Raw genomic sequence first — 24,232 nt, 5'->3', positions numbered from 1 at the left:
TTAAACGCACAGTGTGTCTAGTTTTTGTTTCAGCCTTTTATTGGGGGAGTATTTTTAAGTCAGAGTAATTTGAGACTTGGCAAAGTACCTTTGGATTTTTTTTTCTTGGTGGTGAAGCAAATATCATGTTTAACGTTAAGCAGGTCTCAGGAAACGCAGCAGAATGGTTGCTTTGTGAGTCCCTTCTTTTCCTCTCATGGGGCTCCCCACTCCAGATCAATTAGGGCTCCAGCATCTTTGGGGACGGGTTATCACAGAGTGTCACAGGTTCAAACTTTGTCTTTTCCTGCCATGTAAACACGTCTAACAGTTACAAATTCTTAACCACTTAAAGGACGTTATGGAAATTCCCGGGTTTCTTTTTAAGGTGGGAAGAAGCCAACTTTTTTTTTTTTTTTTTACAAGTATGAAGTTTAAAGGAATCAAGGGAAAGAGACAAGGGCTTCTGATGAGAGGGGACCCCGCCCAAGACAGCTGAAAGCTTTAACTGCTGGTGAGCAGCAAGGCTTAGGGGAGGGGAGGGGTGAGAAGTCCTAGGAGTACCCACCCCAGAAGTCTGTAGAGCATCAGGGCTACAGCCCAGGTCTGACAAAGGTCTTTGAGTGACACTAGCCTCCTAGAGAGTCAGATGAAATTTTCCAGCAGTATTGTCTAGAAGGCAAACTTCTTTGAGTGGCTCCTATGTTCATTTCAGCGGGATCTAGGACCTGGGGGAACTAGTATTCACACACACACACACACACACACACACACACACACACACCTCTAGACCCTTTCCTGTATGGTGACAATCAGTAACTCACAACTTTCTCCCCCACCCACCACTCCCTGCCCAGCAGCACTGAGAGGCTGAAGCAACTAGGCACTCAGTGAATCTTTATCAGGACATAGAGTAGGTTATCAGAAGAAGGTGAGAACGAAGGGCTCTGCACATTCCAGGCCGTCTGTGATCACAAAGTGGGTCTTCTTCCTTGCTCACACACCCGTTCTAGGACCTGCTCCAGACGTGATGTCCCCAACCTTCCCAAACAGTAAGACCCAAAATCGCCTTTGCCCTTCTGGGTGCTAGGTTTAGTCCCCTCCCCAGGAGAAGGCCACGCCAGGCAGGAAGGCTGGCTTGCAGCAGTGCAATGCGTGCACAGCCACTTGCGGCGAGCTTGGGACTCTTGGGATTCGCAGGCCACCCGGGGTTCCTCCTTGCTGTTTGTAGGGACCTGGACTCCTGGACCTGCGACTCAGGCGACAGCAGGCCGGTTCAGGAGGAGGAGAGCGTTAGATCGGCCCACGCGGGCCAGGACTGGGGTGGGGCTCCGTGGCTCCGGGCTCCCCAGTGCTCCCCGCCCCCGCCGGCCCGCTCACCCCTGCCTGCTCCGCCGGCGCGCGTTCCTCGGGCGCCACCTCTTTGCGACTCGCTCACTTCTCAGCAGGTTGGCCCCGGAGCGTGTGAACCTTCCAGGGCTGGGCTCACAGCTACTCTCCAACCTGCGCCGCCCCAGCTGGGCCGCTCCGCCCCGCTGCCGGAACCCGCCCTCGCGGCCACCTGGCCCTCGCATCCACGACACGCGCGCCTGCAACTTGTTCAAGGGCGTTGTGGAATCAACTTTCCGGAAGCAACCAGCCCACCGGAGGAGGTAGACCGACAGCTATGTATATATACGCGCTCTGCCGCAAGTGGCTGTGCACCCAGAGGCCCGGTGCGCAGGACAGCTGACTCCTGCGGAACACCCGCGTTTGAAGAGGGGTTTGCCCTGCCCCACGACCCAGAGCGCTGCCGCCAAGACTAATTAGACATTGCTATGGGAGCCACAGCAACGCGCCACGCATCCCCAACGCCTATGTAAAACGCCCGGTTTTCGCTCTTCTTTCAGAGGAAGCTCTCTGATTGCTTTTGCCCCTCTCGGGTCCCTTTTTGCCTGTGCGGTTTGAGAGAGGCGCAGTTGGAGGCGCTGATTCCTACAAAAGTAAGTGCTCAGGGGCTCGGAGACACTTTTTTGCTTTCTTTTTCTTGTTTTCTTTTTTCCTCCTAACTTGTGAGATGCCCTCCACTTTGGAGTGGCTGTTGGGAAGCCACGGGGTTCCAAAAGAGGGAGCGGGGCAGTGCGAGGAAGAGATGGAGAGCCGGGACTGACTCTCGGGTTCCACTCTTGCAGGTCCCCAGAGCCAGCGAGCGGCACGATGCTGCGGAGGCTGGTTCAGCAGTGGAGTGTCCTGGTATTCCTGCTCAGCTACTCCGTGCCCTCCCGCGGGCGTTCGGTGGAGGGGCTTGGCCGCAGGCTGTAAGTACCGGTCTTCCTCCTGGGGCGAGGGGTGGGGAAGACCAGCGCCAGAGGTGGCCAAGCTGAGGCGGGCGATGCTGAGGAAGCCTAGGGTTCCCTGATGCTCCCAACCTGAGTTGGACACAGTCACGGGGTACCTGCTAGCAAGGGGCTGAGCCCAGGAGAGCCATCTAGAGAGCTGGTGAGACCCCAAAATGGGCAGGCACGAAACAAGTTTGATGTGCCTTTCCATAAGAGGGAGTCTTTTTCAGAACCTGGGCCGGCAAGATATCTGTCTGCAGGGAACCACCAAATTTACTTTATCCACCAAGAGGTTCTGAAACTCAGCAGGAAACTGGGGGATTCAGGAACTGTCTGTGTCTCTCTCTCTCTCTCTCTCTCTCTCTCTCTCTCTGTGTGTGTGTGTGTGTGTGTGTGTGTGTGTGTGTGTGTGTACAAGCGAGTGGATATGTCTAAATGTGGGTGGCAGTCTGTGTGTGAAAAGCAAAAACTTTGTGTCTAGTTTTATTATGAATGACATAATTTTAAGCATATAAAACAGGACTGTGTTACATAACAAAGCATATTATATAATTTAGTAGTAACAACTTTTTAGTGGCAAACGTCCAACTTTAGTATCGATACCATTCAGGAAGGCGGGTGTGCTTGCCTCCAAAATGGACTTTAGGCGTGGAAACTTTCTTTTTCCTGGAATTATTGCTAACGGTTCTTTAATCCGGAGTCGAAATATTTGCATTGTGGTCTGAAAGCTTGTAGTTCGGCATTCTCAGCTGGTGGTTGAGTTTTTGATTTCTTAAAGAGTGATTTTGACTTTGAGATAAGAATACATCTAAGAACACCAGGAAAATATCGCCGCAGTGTTTGGGAAGTAGTAGGCGTGCTTGAATCTGTCTGTCTCATCGATGTCCATGTAATACCGTCTAGGGCTGCTCTCTTAGCACAGACTCTGTTCAAGATGGGAAAACCATAAAGTTTAAGAAATGAGTCGTTTGGCTCTGGAGAAGGCATTAGGAGGACTTGCTCACCTCACAAGAGAAGCAGCAATATCTACCTAATATTTACAGTCAGGTTCCTGGTGCTTCTTGTAAACTCCCGAGGGTATACAAAAAGGCAACTGTTCAGCGCCTGCTTCTGGTCTATTCTTATTAGTTCGGCAGAAAATCTTTAAATGAAATTACTTTGGACATGTCTGGATCTTGGCACCAAAATGAAACTCTATTATGAATCTCCTAAGGCAAGTTGTGTAGAGCATTGTACTGGAGATAAGGCAGCATTGTCCCATGAGTGAGTGCACTGCTGGCTTACTTCTCGAAATTGTCTTGAGACTTTTCTCATTTTTGAGACTTGTGTGAAATTCAATTACCTAACATCCAAATATAAATACAGATGAGCTGAATTTAAAAAAAAAAAAACACACACACACTTACATACTGTATTTATTTGGATAAGAATTTCTGTCTTGGAACAGAGCCAACTTTTTCTTTAAAGTTGCTTAATACCTATTTTCTCTTTTGAGAGAGAGTAAATGAGCCATGCTTGAGTCTACAATGACGGAATAAAAATAGCACTAAGCTGTCCTTACAGCTGTTTTTAACTCTTTCTTTGTTGCATATTACAGAACTACTCCTCAGAAACCATTCGGCAGCTAGGGACTCTGCTCTCACTCTGTTTGTAGGTGAAATATAATAGTGTAGTTAAATGTTCACATTTGGCCATGGTTATAAAACTATAAGATACTCACTACCACACCTAATGCTTAATAGCATATCACATCACAACGGAGGTTTTTTTGAGGGAGTTGAAATCATCACAGCCAAATGCAGCGTTTTTTAAAACTCATTATTTTTGCACACATGCTGGACAAAACATTTATGGACTACTTCCCAAGATCAGGCTAGCTCCATGAAAGAAATTCTAACTTACCGTCAAGTTGTAATATCCAATTTTAGGGACACTGCTTAAGATATATTGATTTTTTTTAAGCTAAAGATTAGTGCCTCTTTAGAGACAGGAGACTATTGTAAATGTGCTTCCTACACCATCGGAAGGTAAATAGTAATGACTAGCTCATGATCAAATTGCCTACTAGAAAGTTGGTGTGGATGGCTGCTGTGTCGACAAACACAGTGGTTAGAGGTTCTCCATGTTTGCCATAACAAGGGAACCCCGAGTGATGGAGAAGCCTGAGGCATCGTTGGCTGTCTTGCTTAGGCCAGATTGGGTCTATTCCACATAATGAAGGAATAGCTTTCTACTGAGTCACGGGCACTGGAAGGCAGCTCTGTGAGTCATGCTAACTCTAACACCCTAACCCTGTCTCCTCTGTGGACCACAGAGCTTTTCTCAAACTCCTAGTGCATCCCCCAAGCCTCACATCAGCACACACACAAACTTGGGCAAAGAACTTTCCATGGCTGCTGTTCCCTTTTCCTTGACAGCTCCTGAGATACTTCATTTCCCTCCTTGGAAACTCCCTTGAGGGTGTTTTTCTTTCTAGCGGAACAGCTATGTTTTGACTGAAGTCCAGGTTATTGCTGTTAAACTTTTGACCATTTTTTTCATTTTGCTTTTTTACAATAATCAAAGAAGATGATTAAGCATTAATGCACTTATTTTTCCATGCTGGCACTTTGGTTTGTAATAAGATCCATGTGAACCGCTGTGCTATAAAATGTGTTTATAGATAGATTGTTGCCATATTTGCAGCTAAAATGTTTCAGTGTTATTTATGTTGAAAATTCCCTTAATTTTTTATTTCTCACAACCAAAATCTATCTATCCCATTTGTTCATGCCAAGTTATCTCTGTCGTCTCTTATATATAATACTTTGGGTAATTTCATGGAGCTTATTTCCCATTGAGGATAAAGATATCACTGTGTTCTTCCACTCCTTCAATGCAATTTCCCAAACAGATATATGTTCTCCACAGTCAAGTCAGTTGTCCTAAAGATATTAATTTGTCTTAAGAGTGCATAACATAGGAACCATGTACTCCAGTGGAGAGGTACCAAATACCATGCTACTTGCATTTTATAAAACACGAGGATAAACTGTTGTTGCGTTTTCTGTGAGAATCATCCTGAGAAAGTATAGCTTCTCAGGTGTGAAGGTGCCATGGCTCACAGTGACAGGCTGGCCAACATGACAGACACCCATGCCAATGACAGAGGCAGGGGCAGTGGTGACTTGATTCAAATAGACCAACCAGCAAAGAATTGGCTCCAAGTTCAGACAGAATTGAGAATTAACTTGAAGACAAGAAGTACATCAGCCAGGAATTGGGAAAGAAATAAAAGTCCCTAGGACGATTAATTATCAGCAAAAGTTTGTTTCTAATGGGATATTTTGGTAAAATATACTAAGCTGTGGTACTTTGAAAGCCACCACCATTAGAGTAATTGTGTCCTTTAAAATGTTATTAGAGGATATAAATACATTGTACCAAAACCTCAAATTTGTAGACTATTAAAAGTTTCCAGATTCCTAACTGTTACCAGAGTAAGAGAGTCTTAATCTATTCACATATGGCACCTACAGAAAGGAAGAGTGCCTCCTTCATGCCTCATTTAAACCGGGCTCCTGTTAAATTCCTTCTCATGAAGTCATGTCTTTTTTGTAAACCAGCTATATGACTTAAAGCCAGTCCCCAAACAACTACAAGGAAGCTGGCATTCTGACCCCACCCACCCCCCACACACACACACAATAAACCAAGCTCTGAGAATCCTGCCTCCTTATTCTGCTGCTGAAAACGACTTTGGGTGGAGTTGGTTGGTCCATCCTCATGGGTTTACTGTGCTCTGCTGTCCTTGTCCCCTTGCTGTGGCACTCACTTTTGCCTTACTTAGGCTTGAGAACATGTTGAGGACTTTCGAGAATAAAAGCCCTGATTTGTGGACTTTCCTCATATGGACTAGGAAAAGTCATTTCATCTCCATTCCTCATTTTCCCCATCTTTAAAACGGGCCTGATGATGCTATTCATTAATCTCTTGTTTCTCTGAGGAGTTGGCAAAGTTCTATTAAAAAGGCCAAAAGGCCCCAGACACTCCTTTGAGAACAAAGTAAGAACACTCAGGAAGTGGGCCTGTGAAATGCACTCTTCTGAAGAAAAACCATTTTAGAGGGCGAGGTCCACTGTTGGGAACTGGGATTTGGTCTAAACTTAATTTAAAGCTTTAGATGATGGTGCACACCTATTGATGCCAGCACTTGGGAGTCTAAGAAAGGGGGAGAAAGAATGAAAGAGAGATGGGGGAGGAAGGAGAAAATAAAGTATAAGTTGAAGCAAACCCAATCACTGGTGTAATGGTTAGTGACTGGTATAAAACACAGATGCCCTCAAACTCAAGGCAAGCTACATACCTAAGCTTTCTAAGCTCTGAAATTACAGGTGCTGACCATCTTCCTACATCCCTCTCAGGTTTTTAATTAAAAAGAAAACATTAAGAGGAATAGAGGGGTCTCATTGAGGCAAAATTCAGAAATAGACCATCTGCTGATACTACTGTAAGCAGAAACTAATCTATTTGGCCCCCTCCCCCTCCGCCTTGCCTTCACATATAGGTTCCTGATGGGTATTCATAATTGTTACATTCTTGCATCTTGGTCTGATGTTTCCCTAAACTGTCTTCCCTTCAGTCCTGCCTCAGTCTTCTTGCCTTACTCTCACACTCTCTATTTCATCAGTTTGTGTTATCATGGTCTCACAGAGTGTGTGTGTGTGTGTGTGTGTGTGTGTGTGTGTGTGAGTTTGGAGGGTGCTCACTTAGAGCAACTTCATTTGCATTTCCTGGGATTCCAGGGAGCTGGTCACTGGAGTTTTTCTCCAACAGAACTCGGGAGACTGTGACAGAATGTTCATGGTTAGGGTCATCTCCTAGTAAGATTTTCTGCAGCAATACCTTAGGGCAACTTATTTTATTTTATTCCTTATTATATATTTCCAGTGCTGCAGACTGAACTGGGCAAGGGTGTGGTGACTGAGCATTATTTGTGAGCATAATTGAATCATGTTATCAGCAAACATGGGAGCTGAATTTGATGACCCCTTTACTTTATACATACAAATGAACCCCCAAGAATGTTCCTGTTCCCACCATGGCGATATTTGGGCACTAGTGGCCTAGGTCTCCCATTCCTATCTCCCCTCCCTACTCAGCTACCTGCCAGCTTATTCCTTCAAGGAGGCCACGGGAAGGACCTTTGCTGACAATTGTCTTCTCCCCTAACAGCAAACGCGCAGTGTCTGAACATCAGCTACTGCATGACAAGGGCAAGTCCATCCAAGACTTGCGCCGCCGTTTCTTCCTCCACCATCTGATCGCGGAGATCCACACAGCCGAAATCAGAGCTACCTCGGAGGTGTCCCCCAACTCCAAACCTGCTCCCAACACCAAAAACCACCCTGTGCGGTTTGGGTCAGACGATGAGGGCAGATACCTAACTCAGGAAACCAACAAGGTGGAGACGTACAAAGAACAGCCACTCAAGACACCCGGGAAGAAGAAGAAAGGCAAGCCTGGGAAACGCAGAGAACAGGAGAAAAAGAAGCGAAGGACTCGGTCTGCCTGGCCAAGCACAGCTGCCAGTGGCCTGCTTGAGGGCCCCCTGCCCCACACCTCCAGGACCTCGCTGGAGCCCAGCTTAAGGTATTGTTCACTGTGTTCAGCAGGGCTCCCCTGCCTGCCTCTACCTTGGTTCCAGAGACCCCGATTTTCTGTATCTTGATCTGTGATTTAAAAACCAGTATAGGCCACACCAGTCCTAGTCCTTATTACCCTGCTAGACAATTTAATTTCCCTACATCTCTCTCCCCACCAGCTCAGTCAACCAACCTTCCTTCCTTCCTTCCTTCCTTCCTTCCTTCCTTCCTTCCTTCCTTCCCCCTTCCTTCTTCACTTCCTCCCCATCCTCTCCCCTCTCTTCCTCCCTCCTCCCTTGACTCCCTCCTCCCTCCCTCCCCCTCCCCTTCCTATTTTACTCCCCCACACACAGGGTCTTCCTCACAGCCAAGACTGACTGTGAGTTCAAAGCAATCCTCCTGCCTTAGCCTCTCAGATGCTGGGATTATAAGCATTTCCTACTAACAATGTCAGTAATTCCAATCTTTACCTGAGTTTCTGAACCTGATGAGCCTCAACATGGTTTGCTGGGAAATTATACTTGTTCCTCAGGTCCACATCTTGGGAAACTTTCCATATTGTTTTTTATTTCTTGCTTTTCATTCCTTGTTTTCAAAGAGGAACTGAGAAGGCCTTGGTGGTCCCCGTCACCATGGCCAGGCAGTATCTCACATAGGAACTTCTGAGCCATTCCCACGTTATTCAATTAAGTGGATTTCATTACATTTCCATCTTATTTTAATGTAAAGAAATTAAGTTAGTTTTTGAAATGCATACTTTGTATTTATTTATTTGATTTTTAATTACATTTAATCAACTGAGCTGGTTTCTACCAACTCAAAAAAAAAAAAAAAAAAAAAAACAACCTTGGAACTGTTTCTGATATTTTTCAGTCTTAGTTTGGATTTCAGTTTTTCTCATATACTTTTGTACAACAAGCTGACACGATTTTCCCCTACTAGCACAGTAAAAAAATAAGGAAATGCCACCATCTCACAGCTGGCTTAACCCTCTCTCATTCGAGCAGGGGCTCAGAGCACTCACAGGTAACAGAGTTCAGTAACTCAGGTTCAGGGTCTAACACTAATATTAACATCCACGGCCTTGAGCACATGAAGAATCAGTCTCGCTTTTGTCTTCTGTGATGAAGAACCAAGCTCATGGAGTTAAGAGAAAATTGCATGAGATTACATGATTTCAAGCCCTTGTTGTGGCATCTAGAGACTTGGTTCCGTTCACTTCATATAAATGTATGTGTTTGCTATGTATTTTATATGGCAAGTGGCCAAGTTTCTATGAGGCAAAGGGGGACAGATATTAATTTCATTTTACCACACAGAAAACCAAAACACCTCACAACTGGAGAGCCGGAGTTTGTTCATGGAACTGGGCTGTGCACCCCCACCCCAGCTAGATTCATTCCCCTTCCCTAGCGCTCAGGCAAGTGCTGTGTTGGCACAGACTTCTCCATGTACACCCACTGATAGGATCTGCTGCTTTGCTTTGTGTTTTTACTTCTCGGTATGGAACTTCTATGAAAGCCACACAAGAACACGTAGTATACGTATACAATTCGTGGTCTCATTATTTAAAGTTGCCAGTGGCTGTTTCAGCTCTGTGACTTGGTACAATCAGGATTATGGAGTCTAAAGCAATACTGTTTTCTCTCTCTCTCTCTCTCTCTCTCTCTCTCTCTTCCTCCTCTCCAAATTCATTAAGAAACAGTAAATAAGACAGAAGTTACATTGAATATATTAAAGATTCATTACTCAATGTGCAACAGCATTTGAGAACTCCCAAGCTCAACGGTGCTCTATTCTGCAACTAGTTAACCAGACCTGACTCACTGACATACCCAGGGTACTTTAAAATGTAAATACAATGTATATATCTATAGCTAATGCAAAAGCTCCTGCTAAGTCCTGCTTTTATCAATTATCTTACAGTAGACATATGTCTATATTAGAACTATAAAAACAGAAGCATAAGTAATTTTCATGAGTGCTTCTTTCCTTTAAAGTTTGTACCTGTCTTTAGGTGTCTGAAAAATATTAACAATCAGCGTTCATCAATTCTGATGTCTGGTGCTAAGCCTCCATTAAAATGCATCTTGAAAAAAAAAAAAAAAAAAGAGGCAGTGTCCTAAGCAAAGACAGGCACAGGCTGAAAGCAGTCACAAAGGGTATGATTCAGGAGTGTGCTACTCAGACTGTGCACAGACATGCAGACTAAGAAGCCCAAGTGAAATCTTTAGATTAAAGATCTTAAAGGTTTGTAAGTGACCAGCCTTTTAAGAAAATCATTTCTCTAAGTCAGGGCTATATGATAATTTCAGAGGTCTGACAAAGTGGCAGGTGTGAGCTTTAGTATACATTATTATACAGTTTCTTAAGGGAAACTACCAGGGAAATTTACCTGTTTCCTCTCCTATAAAATGTTCAAAGGAAATATAACTTTTAGCCTTATGATTATTAAATTTTTTTGATGTTTGATATAAGATGCCCGGGTGCAGTTAGGGAATCATTTCTGAAAATCATGTTTTGGCTTGGAAAATACTGAGTTAGAAAAATATGAAAACTTTTCAGTGGCCAAAAAACCCTAAAACTCTAAGCATTATCACACACACACACCACATTTACACACTATACACACACATACATTCACACCACACACACACCTACCACATGCCACACACATACACATATATACATACACATACCACACAGACCACACCCCACACATATACATACCATACACACACATACATTTACAACACACACACACCACATACACACATCTCCCTTTATGCTGGCCACTTGATACATTTTACTTGGCTTTTCCAGTATGTACCTTTAATAAAGACAAATTCAGAAAGAGCCAAGTAAAGCCTAGTTAGGGTGAAAATTTATTCCTTTCTTTTTGAGAAAAATAATTGTTCAAAATGCTATTAATTTCCACTTTTGTTATTTTAAACTCAATCTAATAAGTGCCACTTAGAAAGACATATTTTAGTAGATGCAATATACAAATTAGTGAATTATTATTATTATTTTGCTTTACTGCTAACATCCATACATCCATCTCAAATATCCATCTTAAACTCTCCTTTTCTCTGCTGTTAGGAGCTTTTTAAGTATTCCAACCCAATCAAAGCTACTGAAAGAGTCAGCTTCTTGAGGAACCCCCCCACACACACACACATATTAGCAACTTTTCTTTAAGTTGCATGTGACACACCAAAGTGGTGGAGACTTTTTGACTCCCACACCCACACATGTCTGCAACATAAGTTCCCGCCCACACATCTGCCCGTTAATTCAATGACACAGTCAATTCCTACCCCCTAAAGTATTTCCTTATAAAGGAGTGTGTTTTCACTGAAGTAGACTTTACAAAGAGAAGAGACAAGGAGCAGGAAGCTCTGAGAGCCCCAGCCCCCTGCACACACTGTCACTACAGTGTCCACCCCGCACCTCCTCTGAGTAATCACACAAGCAGAGCAATGGTAACTCGGTTTACTCCTGTGCATCTTGTCATTTCAAATAGACTTTTGCTGAGACAGGAGGATTGCAAGTTTGAGACTGGCCTGGGTTATGCCATGAGAATCTTTCTTTTATGAGAACTTTTTTGCTTCTTTTGAAAAATCCATTCAAATCCAACTAGGAGCGACAAATGATTCTTGCTTTTATCTCTGAAGTTAAAGTCCAGTATCAGCCTCATAATGAGTGGGTAAAGACAGCTCAAAAAAAAATGGCACATGAACACAGCACGTTCTGTTTAACAGCCCCTCCTCCAATGTGTGACCAGCGTCCCAGACCCACCAGCATCACAGTCCACAGCTAAGTGAGCACCCAAGCAGAATAAACAAACTGTGGCCCGCTCAAGTCAGATATGCTGAGAAATAAACTTCTAAGGGAGAAACACTGGTGACTGAGGTCCCAGCTTGAGTCATGCTCCAGGTCTTCCACCATGTCACTTTCCTGACATGCCGCTGGCAGGCAACGTGGTTCTCCTTTTTCTGGCTGACCATGGTTGGCTATCCAGGCCCTTCCCTCTGTCTGTGCCACGGTGACCTCTTAGTTGGATCAAAGACTCCAGCCATAGCTGAGGTTCCTGAGATGGAAGGATTCCAGAGTGGTACTTTCCATAGGTTACGACTTGAGGTCCTGCCATCTCTTTCCACTGGGATCCTGCCTGCCTCTTTCACATCTTTATTGAGTGTTGTCTGGTCTACAAGAGAGATTAATCTCTTTTTTCCTCTTCCTTGTCTTCACAGGACGCATTGAAATTTTCATCGAAGATCTTCCAAGGACACATTACAGGATTTTGTAATAGTAAACATATGGAAAGTATTAGACATATTTATTGCCTGTACATACTGTAAATGCACTGGGATCAAACTGTCTCCCCAGGAAACTGCACATGGGTCATGTGAATATTTTTCCCTTTTGCCAAGGCTAATCCAATTATTCCTGTCACTGTTACCATAATTTATTTTGTCAACTGATGTATTTATTTGTAAATGTATCTTGGTGCTGCTGACTCTGTTTTTTTTGTAACATAATGCACTTTAGGTATACATATCGAGTGTGTGGATGAATTTAACACAAAAAAAAAGGATCTCTATTTTGTGGTTCATTTTAATGAATTCTGAAATATAATTATCTAGACTGATTTCCTTATGTGCATGTAAAAATGGCAGTATTTTAAATTTGTAAAGAATGTCTAATAAAATATAATCTAATTATACCATGACTCACAATGTGAATTTTATTCTTTAAAGTTTCTAATCAGAGAAACACACACAATTTTTTTTAATTCTACTTGAATATAATCCTAAGCTTAATATGTTTATATGGGCATCTATTCCAATGTGTCCACATTAGCTTTTAGTTAAAAACCACTTAAAATGTATTCTGTCCAATATTTCAGTTCAAGTCAATAGAATGGCTGAACAGCCTGAACTTCAAGTTGAAATAACGACAACAAAGGGCAAAAAAAAATAAGTAGAGAAGTCAGAAGAGAAGGTCAAAGAGGGTTATCCAGAGTTAAAACCCAGAGGGAGAGGTGGACCCAAGACTTTGACTCTGAATAAATTTTGCCAATATAAAGTTTAGTTTGCAAGGGCTTGCTCTCATTCATAACAATAATGAAAGATCTGCCTGGGAATTCCCCTGGTTCTGGTTTCCTCCTAGAGAAAGAAGAGAGAAAGGTTTGGGAGCTGCAGGACAAGTCAGAAGGCTGTCGGGGGGGATCACTGAGCTATGTCTCCATTGCAGGAGCTCTGATATCAACACTCAGCGCCACAGGAACCCCATCTCCATTGTGAACTTCACTCTCTCCCTCTCTCAACCTTCTGGTGAAATTGTGTTCTGTTTTGTTTTGTTTTGTTTTGTTGTTTTCCAAGATAGGGTTAGTCTTTGTAGTGGGATGTCCTGGGACTCACTGTGTAGAACAGGCTGGCCTTAAACTCAGAGATCCATCTGCCTCTGCCTCCCAAGTACTGGGGTTAAAGGCGTGCCCCACCGCCGCCGCCACCACCACCACCTCTTCCTGATTTGAAACTGTGTTCTTTAAATGTGTTTTAAGGATAAGACCCAAACCCTATGAATCAAACACGCCCGTGCTCAGGAATGTTCTGTCAGTACTCAGCATCCTACTTTGTGTCTACCCGATGTTTGAGAGCACTTAGAAAACAAAATGCAGTAACTTCCTCTAGGGTTCTTCCACACCAATGTCTACATGAAACTATGAAATGATACAAGACACGTGTATTTTAAAGAAGAAAAAGGAGGAAACACGGGGAGAGTATAGGGTTGGACTGACTTTATCTGTGTTGTCTCTTGGGTCCTCATAGCCTTCAAAGACTCTTCTTAGCATTTGTAAGAATTTTAAACCTATACTGACAGGTAAATATGAGATATTGTACTTACTTCTTATGGATTTGTCAGAGATGGTTTTCATATCTATGGAATATTCAGAGGCTAAGGTACAATACTCTAGCCCTATATATTGCAAGTACTTTGGAACACCTCAAAAAAAAGCTACAGCTTATTTTGTAAAACTTCATCTGAAAGTCTAAACCTTGGAAAGACTGTATCCAATCTTTATAAGTTGTTTCCATGAAAGATGTGTTTGTAAGCCAGGTATGGTGGCACTTGCCTCTAATCACAGCACTTGGAAGTTAAAGACCAGTATATCTCCATGAGTTTGAGGCCAGCATGTTCTTGTACATAATGAGTTCTAGGACATAGAGAGACCCTGACTTATGTCTCAAAAATGGAAGGAAGGAAGGAAGGAAGGAAGGAAGGAAGGAAGGGAGGGAGGGAGGGAGAGAGAGAGAGAGAGAGAGAGAGAGAGAGAGAGAGAGAGAAATGAACTGGGCAGCCTTCTGTCACCAATTCTTACCAAAGCATTCTTGATACCATCGCTACCTTCGGACACACCCTAGCTTCCCTGGCAGTGGTGTAAAAAGGACTGTAGAATGAAATATGAATGTGAAGGAAACAGGATTACCTTCAGAAAAACACAAATACATCGAGACTAAAAAAAAAAAAATCAACATACAGAAATGTACCAAGTTACATTCTACATCACTACAGCTTTAGATAATGTTCACCAAGCAATAGCAATTTAAGTAAGGTGAATTGGCCTGAATACTCAGAAACTAAGCAAAAGAAGTTAAATCTGCCAGTGGACCACTTAATCTTGATTTGTACAGAGCTTTTCTGGTCATTAAACACCTGATATATTTATAAATGTAGAGTTAGCTCCAAAGGACATATGCATAATGACACTTATATGTAAAACTATATACTTCACCTATGCCGTCTTAGCCATCATTGTGAAACATGACTTTGTAACAGAGCTCAGATATTCTGAGCTACATTATAAGCAAAACCTCAGGTTAACAGTATCATATTTTTAAAAGTTAAAAGTCAACACTGGCATCTTCCTTTCTCAATACAAATGCTAGTTTGGCTTACTGGATGTGTAAAGCTGAAAATGTAAAGAAATTGAACATTTTCTTAGAAGGCAAAAGTGCATACAATGATGGTTAGAGTGTCCTGGCCACACAAAGCAACTTAGACTCCTACTTCACACAAGGACAAAAAGAGCCAATGGTTTCAAATCCAAGTTTCTCTGTGTAATGTATGTACACTATGTGCCCAAGAGGAAGACAAGAATCAAGTGTGACTTTAATTTCTATCCCATATCTGTCCATTAAATAAACACTAAACTGTCCATCACTGGTGTCCACTCTGCCTTAACATGCCTGCACTTATTCTTTATAGAATTCTTATTCATTCCAAACTGTTAAAATTTCATCATCTACAGTTGAGTTTTAGAGCAACTTCCTTATAGTTTAGTTGTTACTTTCCCCTCTACTCACAAAGTTCATGGTAATTCAGAATGCGCTATGGATGAAAGCCAAGCCAGCAGGGCCTTCATCTTCTCTAAATGCTGGAGATCATTTTAGAAACTTGAACTAGGAAGTGTTCCTAAAACACTTCCTGAAACTAAGGATGAAGTTCATCCCAAGTGCCAATCCTTCCTGCTTCCCTTCCTTTCCTGACACAGAAGGTTTTACACACAAGACTACCACAAAGCATTCTACTATAGAGTTGCCAGGTTCCACATTACTCATGAAGTCTCATGTGAGCTCTTCAAAGGCAGAATGAAAACTCTAAGTGCCAGGGGCTAAAGTGATATTCCAGTGGATTCTGCCTCCATGTGACAGGGCTTACTCCTCAGGAGAAACACTAGCCCTTGCTGCCTCCCTATCCACCTTGTAGATTTCTATGTCCAATGCCCAACACCCAACACCACACAGCATCCTTAACACAGAAACTGTCTGTCCAATAGGTGTCTGATAAACTCTCTTTGAGATTTCAAAATACTAAGATTAAACAAGGCCTCTGAAGACAAAAGGTAGTTCTGAGCTTGGGGTGTTTCTGACTCCCACCTTGAGCCCTTATCCAGTTCCAGTAACAGGAAGCTTGGGATGTAAAACCAAGCTCTTCACTGTGCACCAGAGTGCCCTCTGTTCCTCAGCCTCTGGTCTCACAGGGACTTTTCCAGCTCCATAGGCACAAGAAGTAAGGGTTTGTGTTGAAGGTACAGCAACCTCCCACAGGAAGGGAGGAGAATTTAAAATATCAGGTTCTCTTCCCATGAATACACAGCATAGAAGTTACCCACAGGGCCCAGTGTGCAGACGAGCCACGCTGCTCTTTTGACAGAAGATTAATGTACACAGCTCCTAACCAGACCCACCAGCATCAGGATGCGAACATTCACGTCTCTGTGTAAGTCCCTAACACGCGTGTAATGTGGATGTGTTATGTTTTTAAATTGCATTTTAATTAAACTTCAAAACATCTTCCTAAGAGCTGAAGGACATTTATAAATTGGAATAAACATGAGGTATGTCACCCTTGAAAAATGGATTGTTAGCTAGAGGCTACTACAGAGACTCCTACTCCCTGCCGAGTACACACAGCCTTAGGGGTCTGAAAAGAAAAATAGTCCACCCATCTTCCATTTGAGTAAGATAATTGATGGTCATGGTTCACCAAGTTGTCACTGAAAGACTGCTGGGAGGGGCTCTGTTGAGGTCCATGTTGTACAAAATAAATGTAAGACAATAACAAGCCAAGCCCCACACACTTAGCAGCTCCAAGTTCCCATCTGTCTTCCTTTCACTCATCCCAAGGACTGGTGAAACCAGCCATCAACACCAACTGCAAGAGCTATAGCCTGGCCAGCCCAACACGTGAAAGAAGAGAGCTGGCTGCCTTACCCATAACTGCCATCTTCTTCTAGAATTAAAGTTATACTTTGTAGCATTTTACAACATTACAAAAACGACTGCATCCAAAAGAACGAAGTGTCATAGTTGTGGAGTGAATATTCATTTTTTTCTGGGAATCTGCTTTGTATATACTCTAGCTTGATTTGTAATCCTCACCATATGTGCAACATCCACACAAATGGGATTCTTAGTCTGTTTTGAAGACTGTGCGACTTTGCCTTAGACGAGAGCTTGCCCAGTCAGAGAAGATTCAAAAGTGTACACAGCGAGCTAGAGTACTAGCAAAAGCTTACCAGTGTCACAGGAAAGCTGAGTTCTGCTTGCTTGTCAGTGCGTTCAAGGAAATCGTGGGTTCTGAGAATTGTACTTCTAGTCACTTCCCTGCTTCCTGCGCCCCAAGGGCTCTGTCCTACCAGCTTCTCTGCCTGAGGGAACTCCTCTTCCAAGGTTCGTTCTCTGTCTCTCTCTGTCTCTCTCTCTGTCTCTCTTCCTCTCTCTCTCTCTCTCTCTCTCTCTCTCTCTCTGAGTGTATCTGTACATGTGTATACGTGTGTGTGCATGTATATGTATGTCTGTGTGTACATGTGTGTATGTGTTCATGTATGTGTGTGTCTGTACATGTGTGTATCTTTATATCTGTCTCTTTTTCGCTCTCTCTTTGATTTCCTCTGTCTCTAAAAGGTCTCTTTGTTTGTCTCTGTCTCTCATGTCTGTCTCACACTCTTTATTTCTTCCTGTTTTTCTACCTATATCTCAGTCTCTGTGTGTTTCTGTGTCTTTCTCTCATTTTCTTTCTTTTTATGACTTTCTCTGTCTCTGTGTCTTTCCCTACAAAACACACACACACACACACACACACAGAGAGAGAGAGAGAGAGAGAGAGAGAGAGAGAGAGCACCAGGGAGCCCAGGTGTCTACAGAACCCAGGAGTGAACAGCTATTGCCCTAGGGAGGTGGCAAGGGCGGGCAGGAGCGCTGGCTGGCAGGCAAGCGGTATGTAAGCATACACAGAGAACCACTTTTTGTAAGAAGGTTAAAACATATTTAAAATGGGACCACCTTGGAGAGGAGACCGTTCCCCTCCTGTTACCTCTCAACCTGCTCCAAAACTTCAGTATTCAGTTTTTCCAAGGCCAGCTCTCCCTGCCCCCTCCTCCCCTGGCAGGCTGGTTTTCTGTTGAATACTCAGCTTCTTGCAGGGCCCTTTCACTCCTCCGTGAACACTCAGAAATGCTGCTGACCATCACCATTTCTGATGTGTGTGCCCATTGCCACCCAGGGACAAACAATGAGCATGCATCAACCGTTCTTTGTGCCAGATTTCCACATTTGGGTTGGTTTTGGATGACTTAATGACTTCTACAAGACACCGAAAGAAGGTCAAGGGTGTTGGTCACTATGGTACTGTCTGTCCACTTCTGGAGAAAACACTCCATGGTGTCCCCAGGCATCAGCTAATTAATGTGAGAGGCTTCCATTCAGATCTACTTGATTTAGGGAAAAGGCCACCTTCTGTCACCAGGGTGCAGGGAGTGGAGAGTAAACATTTTTCCTTTAGGAAATCATCCAGGGACCAGATAACAGACTACTGGACTCTGTTTTGAAAGTGCCCTGTGATCAGAAAGTTGAATCATTCCAGATTTTCCTGGGAAAACCTAAAAGTCCCCCAGCTCCAAAATTGTGGCACACTCCCAGTGTACTGATAAGGACTCTTGAACTGTTCAAAGCTGACTGTCTTCCCACTTTACACTAAGTGGCTGCCTAAAGGAATGGCCCAAATAGATGTCATTGCCTCCCAAAGAAAAACAGAAACTTGGGAAAATGGAGGATTAGACTTTTATTGACTAAAGAGGGGAGATATGTGTGCCCCTAATGGTAGGAAGCACAGCACACATCAGACAAGCTTATCTTTGTCAGTTCTTTTTGCTTCATCTCAAGAGTCACAACAGTCTACCTGCTGAGTCAGGAAGACTGTGAACCTAAAACCAGCAAGGCTCCTGCTCTCTTATGGCCTTGCCATACTGCCATATCGCATCCTCTTACAGTGTCACAGACAACAGCCCATGGGGTAGAAAGCAAATGTCAATGTGAATTAAATGAAATGCAGGTGTCCTGCCTGCCATTATTTGATTCCTGGAGTGAGATCTACATACCACTTAGTGTTTCTACTACACTGAATAAATAAATATCTATCTATTCTTGTTGTCTACATTTCCAACTATTACTTTCTCCTGGGTTGAGGATTGGTTGAGAGATGCTCGAAGTAGCTTGCTGTCCCATGAGCAGTCATTGTCCTGCTCATTGGAACCTAGACTCAGCCGCATTCTAACCAGGCTGGGCTTAATGTGTTACAAATCTCTGCTTCACTTTTTGTTGCTTTTACCATAGGAACAATGTAACATGTTGTCATTATGTAATAAGAAGAAGTTGTAATTATAACCCCCACATTTATGTTTAGTGTAACTGTAGCCAACCACCACAGAAACACATCTATGTAGAACCAAAGTTAGCCTAAGAAATCTGTAATAAAAATCCAAATATCCAACATCTTAACATCATACATACTGTGGACAGGCAACACAGTTTTTAAATAATTTAATCATTTATTTAGAGTCTGTGTGTATGTGTGCATTTTGTGTGTTTGTGTATGTATTGGAAGGCCACAGTGCATGTGTGGAAATCAGAGGAAAACTTGTGGGAATAGGCAGTTCTTTCCTTCTACAATGTGGGTTCAGGGGATCAAACTCAAGCTATTGGTCATGGTGGCAAGCACTTTTACCCTCTCACCCATTGTTCTAGCCCTTCACAATTTATTTCTTAGCAGTAAGACAATGGTTTTGTGGGCAGAGAGATGACTCAGGGGTAAATTCTAGAAGACCCATATTTGGTGTTCAGCACCGACATTGGGCATCTGCCTATAAGTCCAGTTACAGGAAAACTAATGGCCTCTGTGGGTATTGTATGCATGAAGTACACATAGATACACTCAAGTATACACATACACAAGATAGATAGATGATAGATAGATAGATACATACATACATACACACACACACACACACACACACACACATACATACATACATCTCTTTTAAAAGCTTGTGACCTTTCTCTGTGGCTGAGAGTAAAGTGCTCTGAGTTGTGTATGAGCAAAACAAAAGTAAGGCTGTCCCTTGCTGTTGCAGAAGAGGTACACATAGCAGGTGTCTGGTATGACAGGCATCTTGCACATTTAACAAGCATTTCTCATGTGGTAGGCTCACAGGGTTCAAGAAAGGTCCAGAGGCACAGATATTACTTCAAGGACCAGTAGATTCAGAATGGCACCCAAATTTACATGTGCTGTGTGCTGTCTGCTGGTGCCTCCTAGAGTTAGGAAGGAATTATTTCTCCTCCAAAAGCTGGGTCTCTTGTTTAGTGAATGTGTGGTGTGTGTCTGCTGGTGTACCTGGGCTCTGCAGGCAAACTGCCAAATTTTTCAGAGTGGGTAATACAGGCTATCCCACAACTCTGCAACTTGTAGGTGATTCTTACCACCTTATTTTCTGTCTGGCAAAATCCAATACACACACACACAGGCGAAAAACATTATGCCTCCCATTTAAATACTCATATTTAAATACTCATTTCGATATCTCTATTCAGATTCTTATTTGTGAACACATTTGTGATCAGATAATTGAGTAAGATAAATCTTTAACACAGGTCCATTTATATATCAGGATAGAATATGATTTACTTTTTAATTAATACTTTCCCCTTGAAGGATCTACCTGATTCTCATTCCATGCACTTTTCAAAGTCAGATAGATAACAAACCTTTCATTCCTTAAAATTTTTCTAGAGTAAGAAATGACCTGACCTTAGTCATACAAGGAAATATTTTATGCCCAGCCACAGTGATTGGCTAAGGGGTGATCACATGATCAAAGGCACCCAATCTCAATGCCTCTGTCAGCGTTTTGATGAGAAACGCTGCGGGGGAGGGGGTATTTCAGAGATTCATCTCTAACTGAAGTGCTGAGAAGAGACTGTTGAGTTCCTAGCCTCGTAGGATCGCTCTGTCATCCCCTTTCAAGGCTGAAGGACTATCACGGAAAAGAGGGTGGAAACAACATAAGAGCTAGAGGAAGAAGCTGTCGAACCCTGTATTCTGGGTATGCTGTGTCCACAGCAGTCATCGAGTGGGGAGTGACTAATGAGACCCCACTCTTCTGAGATTTACAAGCAGTTAGTGATTGCTGAGGAGGGAGAGAGATTTTCTTAAGTAGTGTGACACCTGGTAAAGCTCTTGTGCTTCTGTAAACAATTCTAATTAAACTCACCATCTAACAAAAAGATGGGAAAGGAAAGGGGGAGCTCATTGATAAGAGAAAGGGGACCAATGGGAGTTAAGAGGGAAAAATAGAGGGCAATGTGGGGGTGAATATGGTCAAAATATATCGTGTGTGTGTGTGTAAGAAAACACATTATTATATAGAATTAATAAGTAATAGTAAAAACAACAATGCTGTCAGGAGTGGTTGCGCACGTCTCTAATCTCAACTCAGCTCTCTGGAGTCAGAAGCAGGTGGACCTCTGTGGGTTTGAGGCCAGCCAAATTTACATAGTGAGTTCCAGGCCAGCCAGGGCTACACTGAGAGAGAGACCCTATCTCGGAAAACAACCTCTTCTCTGGCGTTTCTGATCCTCGTGGGATAGATAGTTGTTTCCTTTGCTAACTTGTGCTCTATAAGAAGAATGTCAGCATTTTCCCGTCTCCCTTTCTGCAGGAATGAAGCTCTCCATGACAGGGAAGGAAGCCATACTATAAAGGTAGTTATTCATAGCCTCTCAAGGGTCCTTATGTTACCAAGTTTATCAGAATCAACACTCTTCCTTCAGATTTCTTACAACCTGTTCTTCAAGCACTATGTACCTGATCCCTAACCCAATGTGTCTTGTGTGCCCCTCTTACAGGCTCCCACAGCACAGAAGGAAAGAAGGGAACGCTCTGGGGCCATCAGGATCTCCCTTCTCTTCCAGATCGGTTACCAGTTACCCTCAAGCAACATACTTGTGCTAAAGGAAAGCCATGAGGAAAAGCAGCCTTCCTTAGAGAAGAATCAGAGTTCTCTGATGTGATTGGGTACTGCTCCTTATTAGACATGCTTACCCCACTGCATATGCTGTGACTCACCTCTCCCTGAGGATTGTTCCCTACTGGGCATGTTCCCATCCAGCCCTCCAGGCTGGCTTTGCATTGGTTTTCCCCACAGGTGTTCTCTTGGCACTGTTAACTGCTGGCTGTTTCCCCTATATCCATATCATGAGAGATTGCACATTTTACAGGGACTGTATCTTTCACTCTACCAGTAGTACAACATGCAGTAAGGATTTGTTGTGGAGTGTGAATGCATTCTCTTCCTAAGCAAGATCTTATGTGCACTCCCTCTTCCTAAGCAAGGATCTTATGTGCACTCCCTCTTTTGCTGTGACTTTGTCACAAGAGTGGCTGGCATTGCACTTACCTCATGCCCACACGTGTGTTCACAATTACTATTATTCCCCTTGGGTCTCCCCCAGAAAGTCTCTGACAGACACTGTGTTGATTACAGGTTCTTATAACTAATTCTGTAATTCTCCTCAACCCTCGCCCATCCCTGTGCACACAACCAACAAACACCCACTTACCCAATTTCAAGTCTATTAGAAATGCATCGGTGCTCACTGTGCTTGTAGGACTGTACCCTTACACAATCATTATCTTTCTCTTTTTCTCTCCCTTTCCCATGTTTATCACTTTAACCTTATCCTCTAATGACCTGGAGCTTTACTCTGGCTACACCTCCAGCCAAACCCACATATCCGAGTCTTTCTTTCAAAGCCTTTTCTGGCTGTCTTCATAATTCCCTCTGTCCTGGCCTTCACTTTCCAGACCAGCTACATTTGTTGTTGTATGGCTCCTTTTGCCCTGGGTTCTTCCTCTCCTGGCTCTGAACTTTTACTCAGTCTCTTCCATATCTCTGGAACAACAACCTAACCACAGCCTTCTCCTCTGAATCATGCTCAAGGTCCAGCTGCTTCAAGACGTTTTTCCCTCCCATCTTCCAATCCATCACATCATCACCGACCCAGCCTTGTACCACAGGACAGCCTTGAAATGACTGGACTTATAAATATGGGGTGACTGTAGTTCAATTTCTGGCTTACGTCAATACTAAAGCCTAATCTCAGAATTAATCAATGTTAACTTTGAGAAAGAACCAAAAGAAATGGCCAATAGTTACTGAGTCAGCACTGCAGACTGTTAAGAGCAGTTCGTTTGAGATTAATAGATTTATTCTCTGCCTTGTTCCCCCAGGAATCTGAGAGAGATCACAACAACACAGCCACAATGAAATTAAAAATGGTCATGATTAAGAAAACCATGGGCAGACCCACACAGCAGTGTTATGGAGAAGATTAGCATATGCATGACCCATCCACACACACAGTGCCATGACCCACACAGTCCCATGATTATTGAAGTTGAAATGCCCATTAGCTCCAATCAACTTGCCACTACGATTATTAATCCCTATTTTTTTTTTACCTAATATTTGAAGTTACCCTGCCCTCTTGAAATGACATAAAAACTTACTGGTCTTTTTCTGGAGTTCAGGCAGGATGACATGGATCAGTGTCTGTGTTCCCAAAAATGTCTTAACTGACACATGTTCCCAAAAGGCATGGCCTGGTACAAAATCCTGGTGTTGAGCTGGGGAAATTCCTGAGGAATTCTGCAGAAAATGACCTTGCTTTACTTTTTAAAACCCAGAACTTTCCAAACTAATTGAAATCAAATCCCCCAGGTCTTTCTCCATTCTGTTCTCTGTCAATATGCCAAGGGACCCCTATCAGAATCCAAGCCATGGGGGATGTGTCTGCTCTGTAATCTTATTCGACGAAGGTGGCTCTGGGGTACAGACATTCATTTATACATTTCTGTGCTTTTTCAGGATTTATATGTTACCTAGATACAAAAACAAAGCCCAACAACTCAGAGCCTCCCACGTGCATGCGAGTGCTCCACCTCTGTGCTGCATCACCAGCTCCCTTTTACTTATAATTTTGAGACAGACTCTGGCAAAGTTGCTCCAGCTGGCCTTGCCCTCTCTATGCTCCAGGCCATGTGCTGAAGGTTCAGTCATCCCACCTCAGCCCCCTCTGGAGCAGCTAGACTTACAGGAAGAGTTCACCAGAGTCAGTTTCGGAGAGATACCTCTTAAGATAATATACTAAAACAATTTCAGTCTAATTCTTAAATTGTTAATTATTTGGTTTGAAACAGAATGGTTTGGGCAAGCTTAAATCCATGACGGCCTGGGAGTGACCAGTAGGTGGCAGCACCAGAGTCGGCCACCCTGGAAAGACCCAACCGTGATAGATTTCTGTGAGCTCTTGCTAGCCAGGCACTAAGGCAGCTTAAAGAAGGCAGAAAAGGGGAGAGAGAGAGAGAGAGAGAGAGAGAGAGAGAGAGAGAGAGAGAGAGAGA

At 43.3% G+C, this 24,232-nt stretch overlaps 1 protein-coding gene across 1 annotated transcript; it reads left to right on the top strand.

The window, feature by feature from the left end:
• The first annotated feature begins 1,486 nt into the window (after positions 1–1,486).
• On the top strand, positions 1,487–12,650 carry Pthlh (parathyroid hormone like hormone). The gene is made up of 4 exons (XM_021165789.2): positions 1,487–1,961; positions 2,151–2,276; positions 7,512–7,928; positions 12,178–12,650. Exons 2-4 carry the CDS (start codon positions 2,176–2,178, stop codon positions 12,185–12,187), a joined length of 528 nt encoding a protein of 175 aa, XP_021021448.1. The 5' UTR covers positions 1,487–1,961; positions 2,151–2,175; the 3' UTR covers positions 12,188–12,650.
• Positions 12,651–24,232: the final 11,582 nt, after the last annotated feature.

This window comes from Mus caroli, chromosome 6 (genome assembly GCF_900094665.2).
Source record: "Mus caroli chromosome 6, CAROLI_EIJ_v1.1, whole genome shotgun sequence".
NCBI lineage: Eukaryota > Metazoa > Chordata > Mammalia > Rodentia > Muridae > Mus > Mus caroli.
The sequence above is the reverse complement of the archived record's forward strand: the minus strand, read 5'-3'. Positions and strand labels throughout refer to the sequence as shown.

Bases quoted from the DNA above. Each gene is read 5' to 3' on its own strand.
- Pthlh (XM_021165789.2), top strand. From the start codon at position 2,176: ATGCTGCGGAGGCTGGTTCAGCAGTGGAGTGTCCTGGTATTCCTGCTC. The intron at 2,277-7,511 runs GTAAGTACCGGT...CTCCCCTAACAG, and splicing joins GAGGGGCTTGGCCGCAGGCT to CAAACGCGCAGTGTCTGAAC.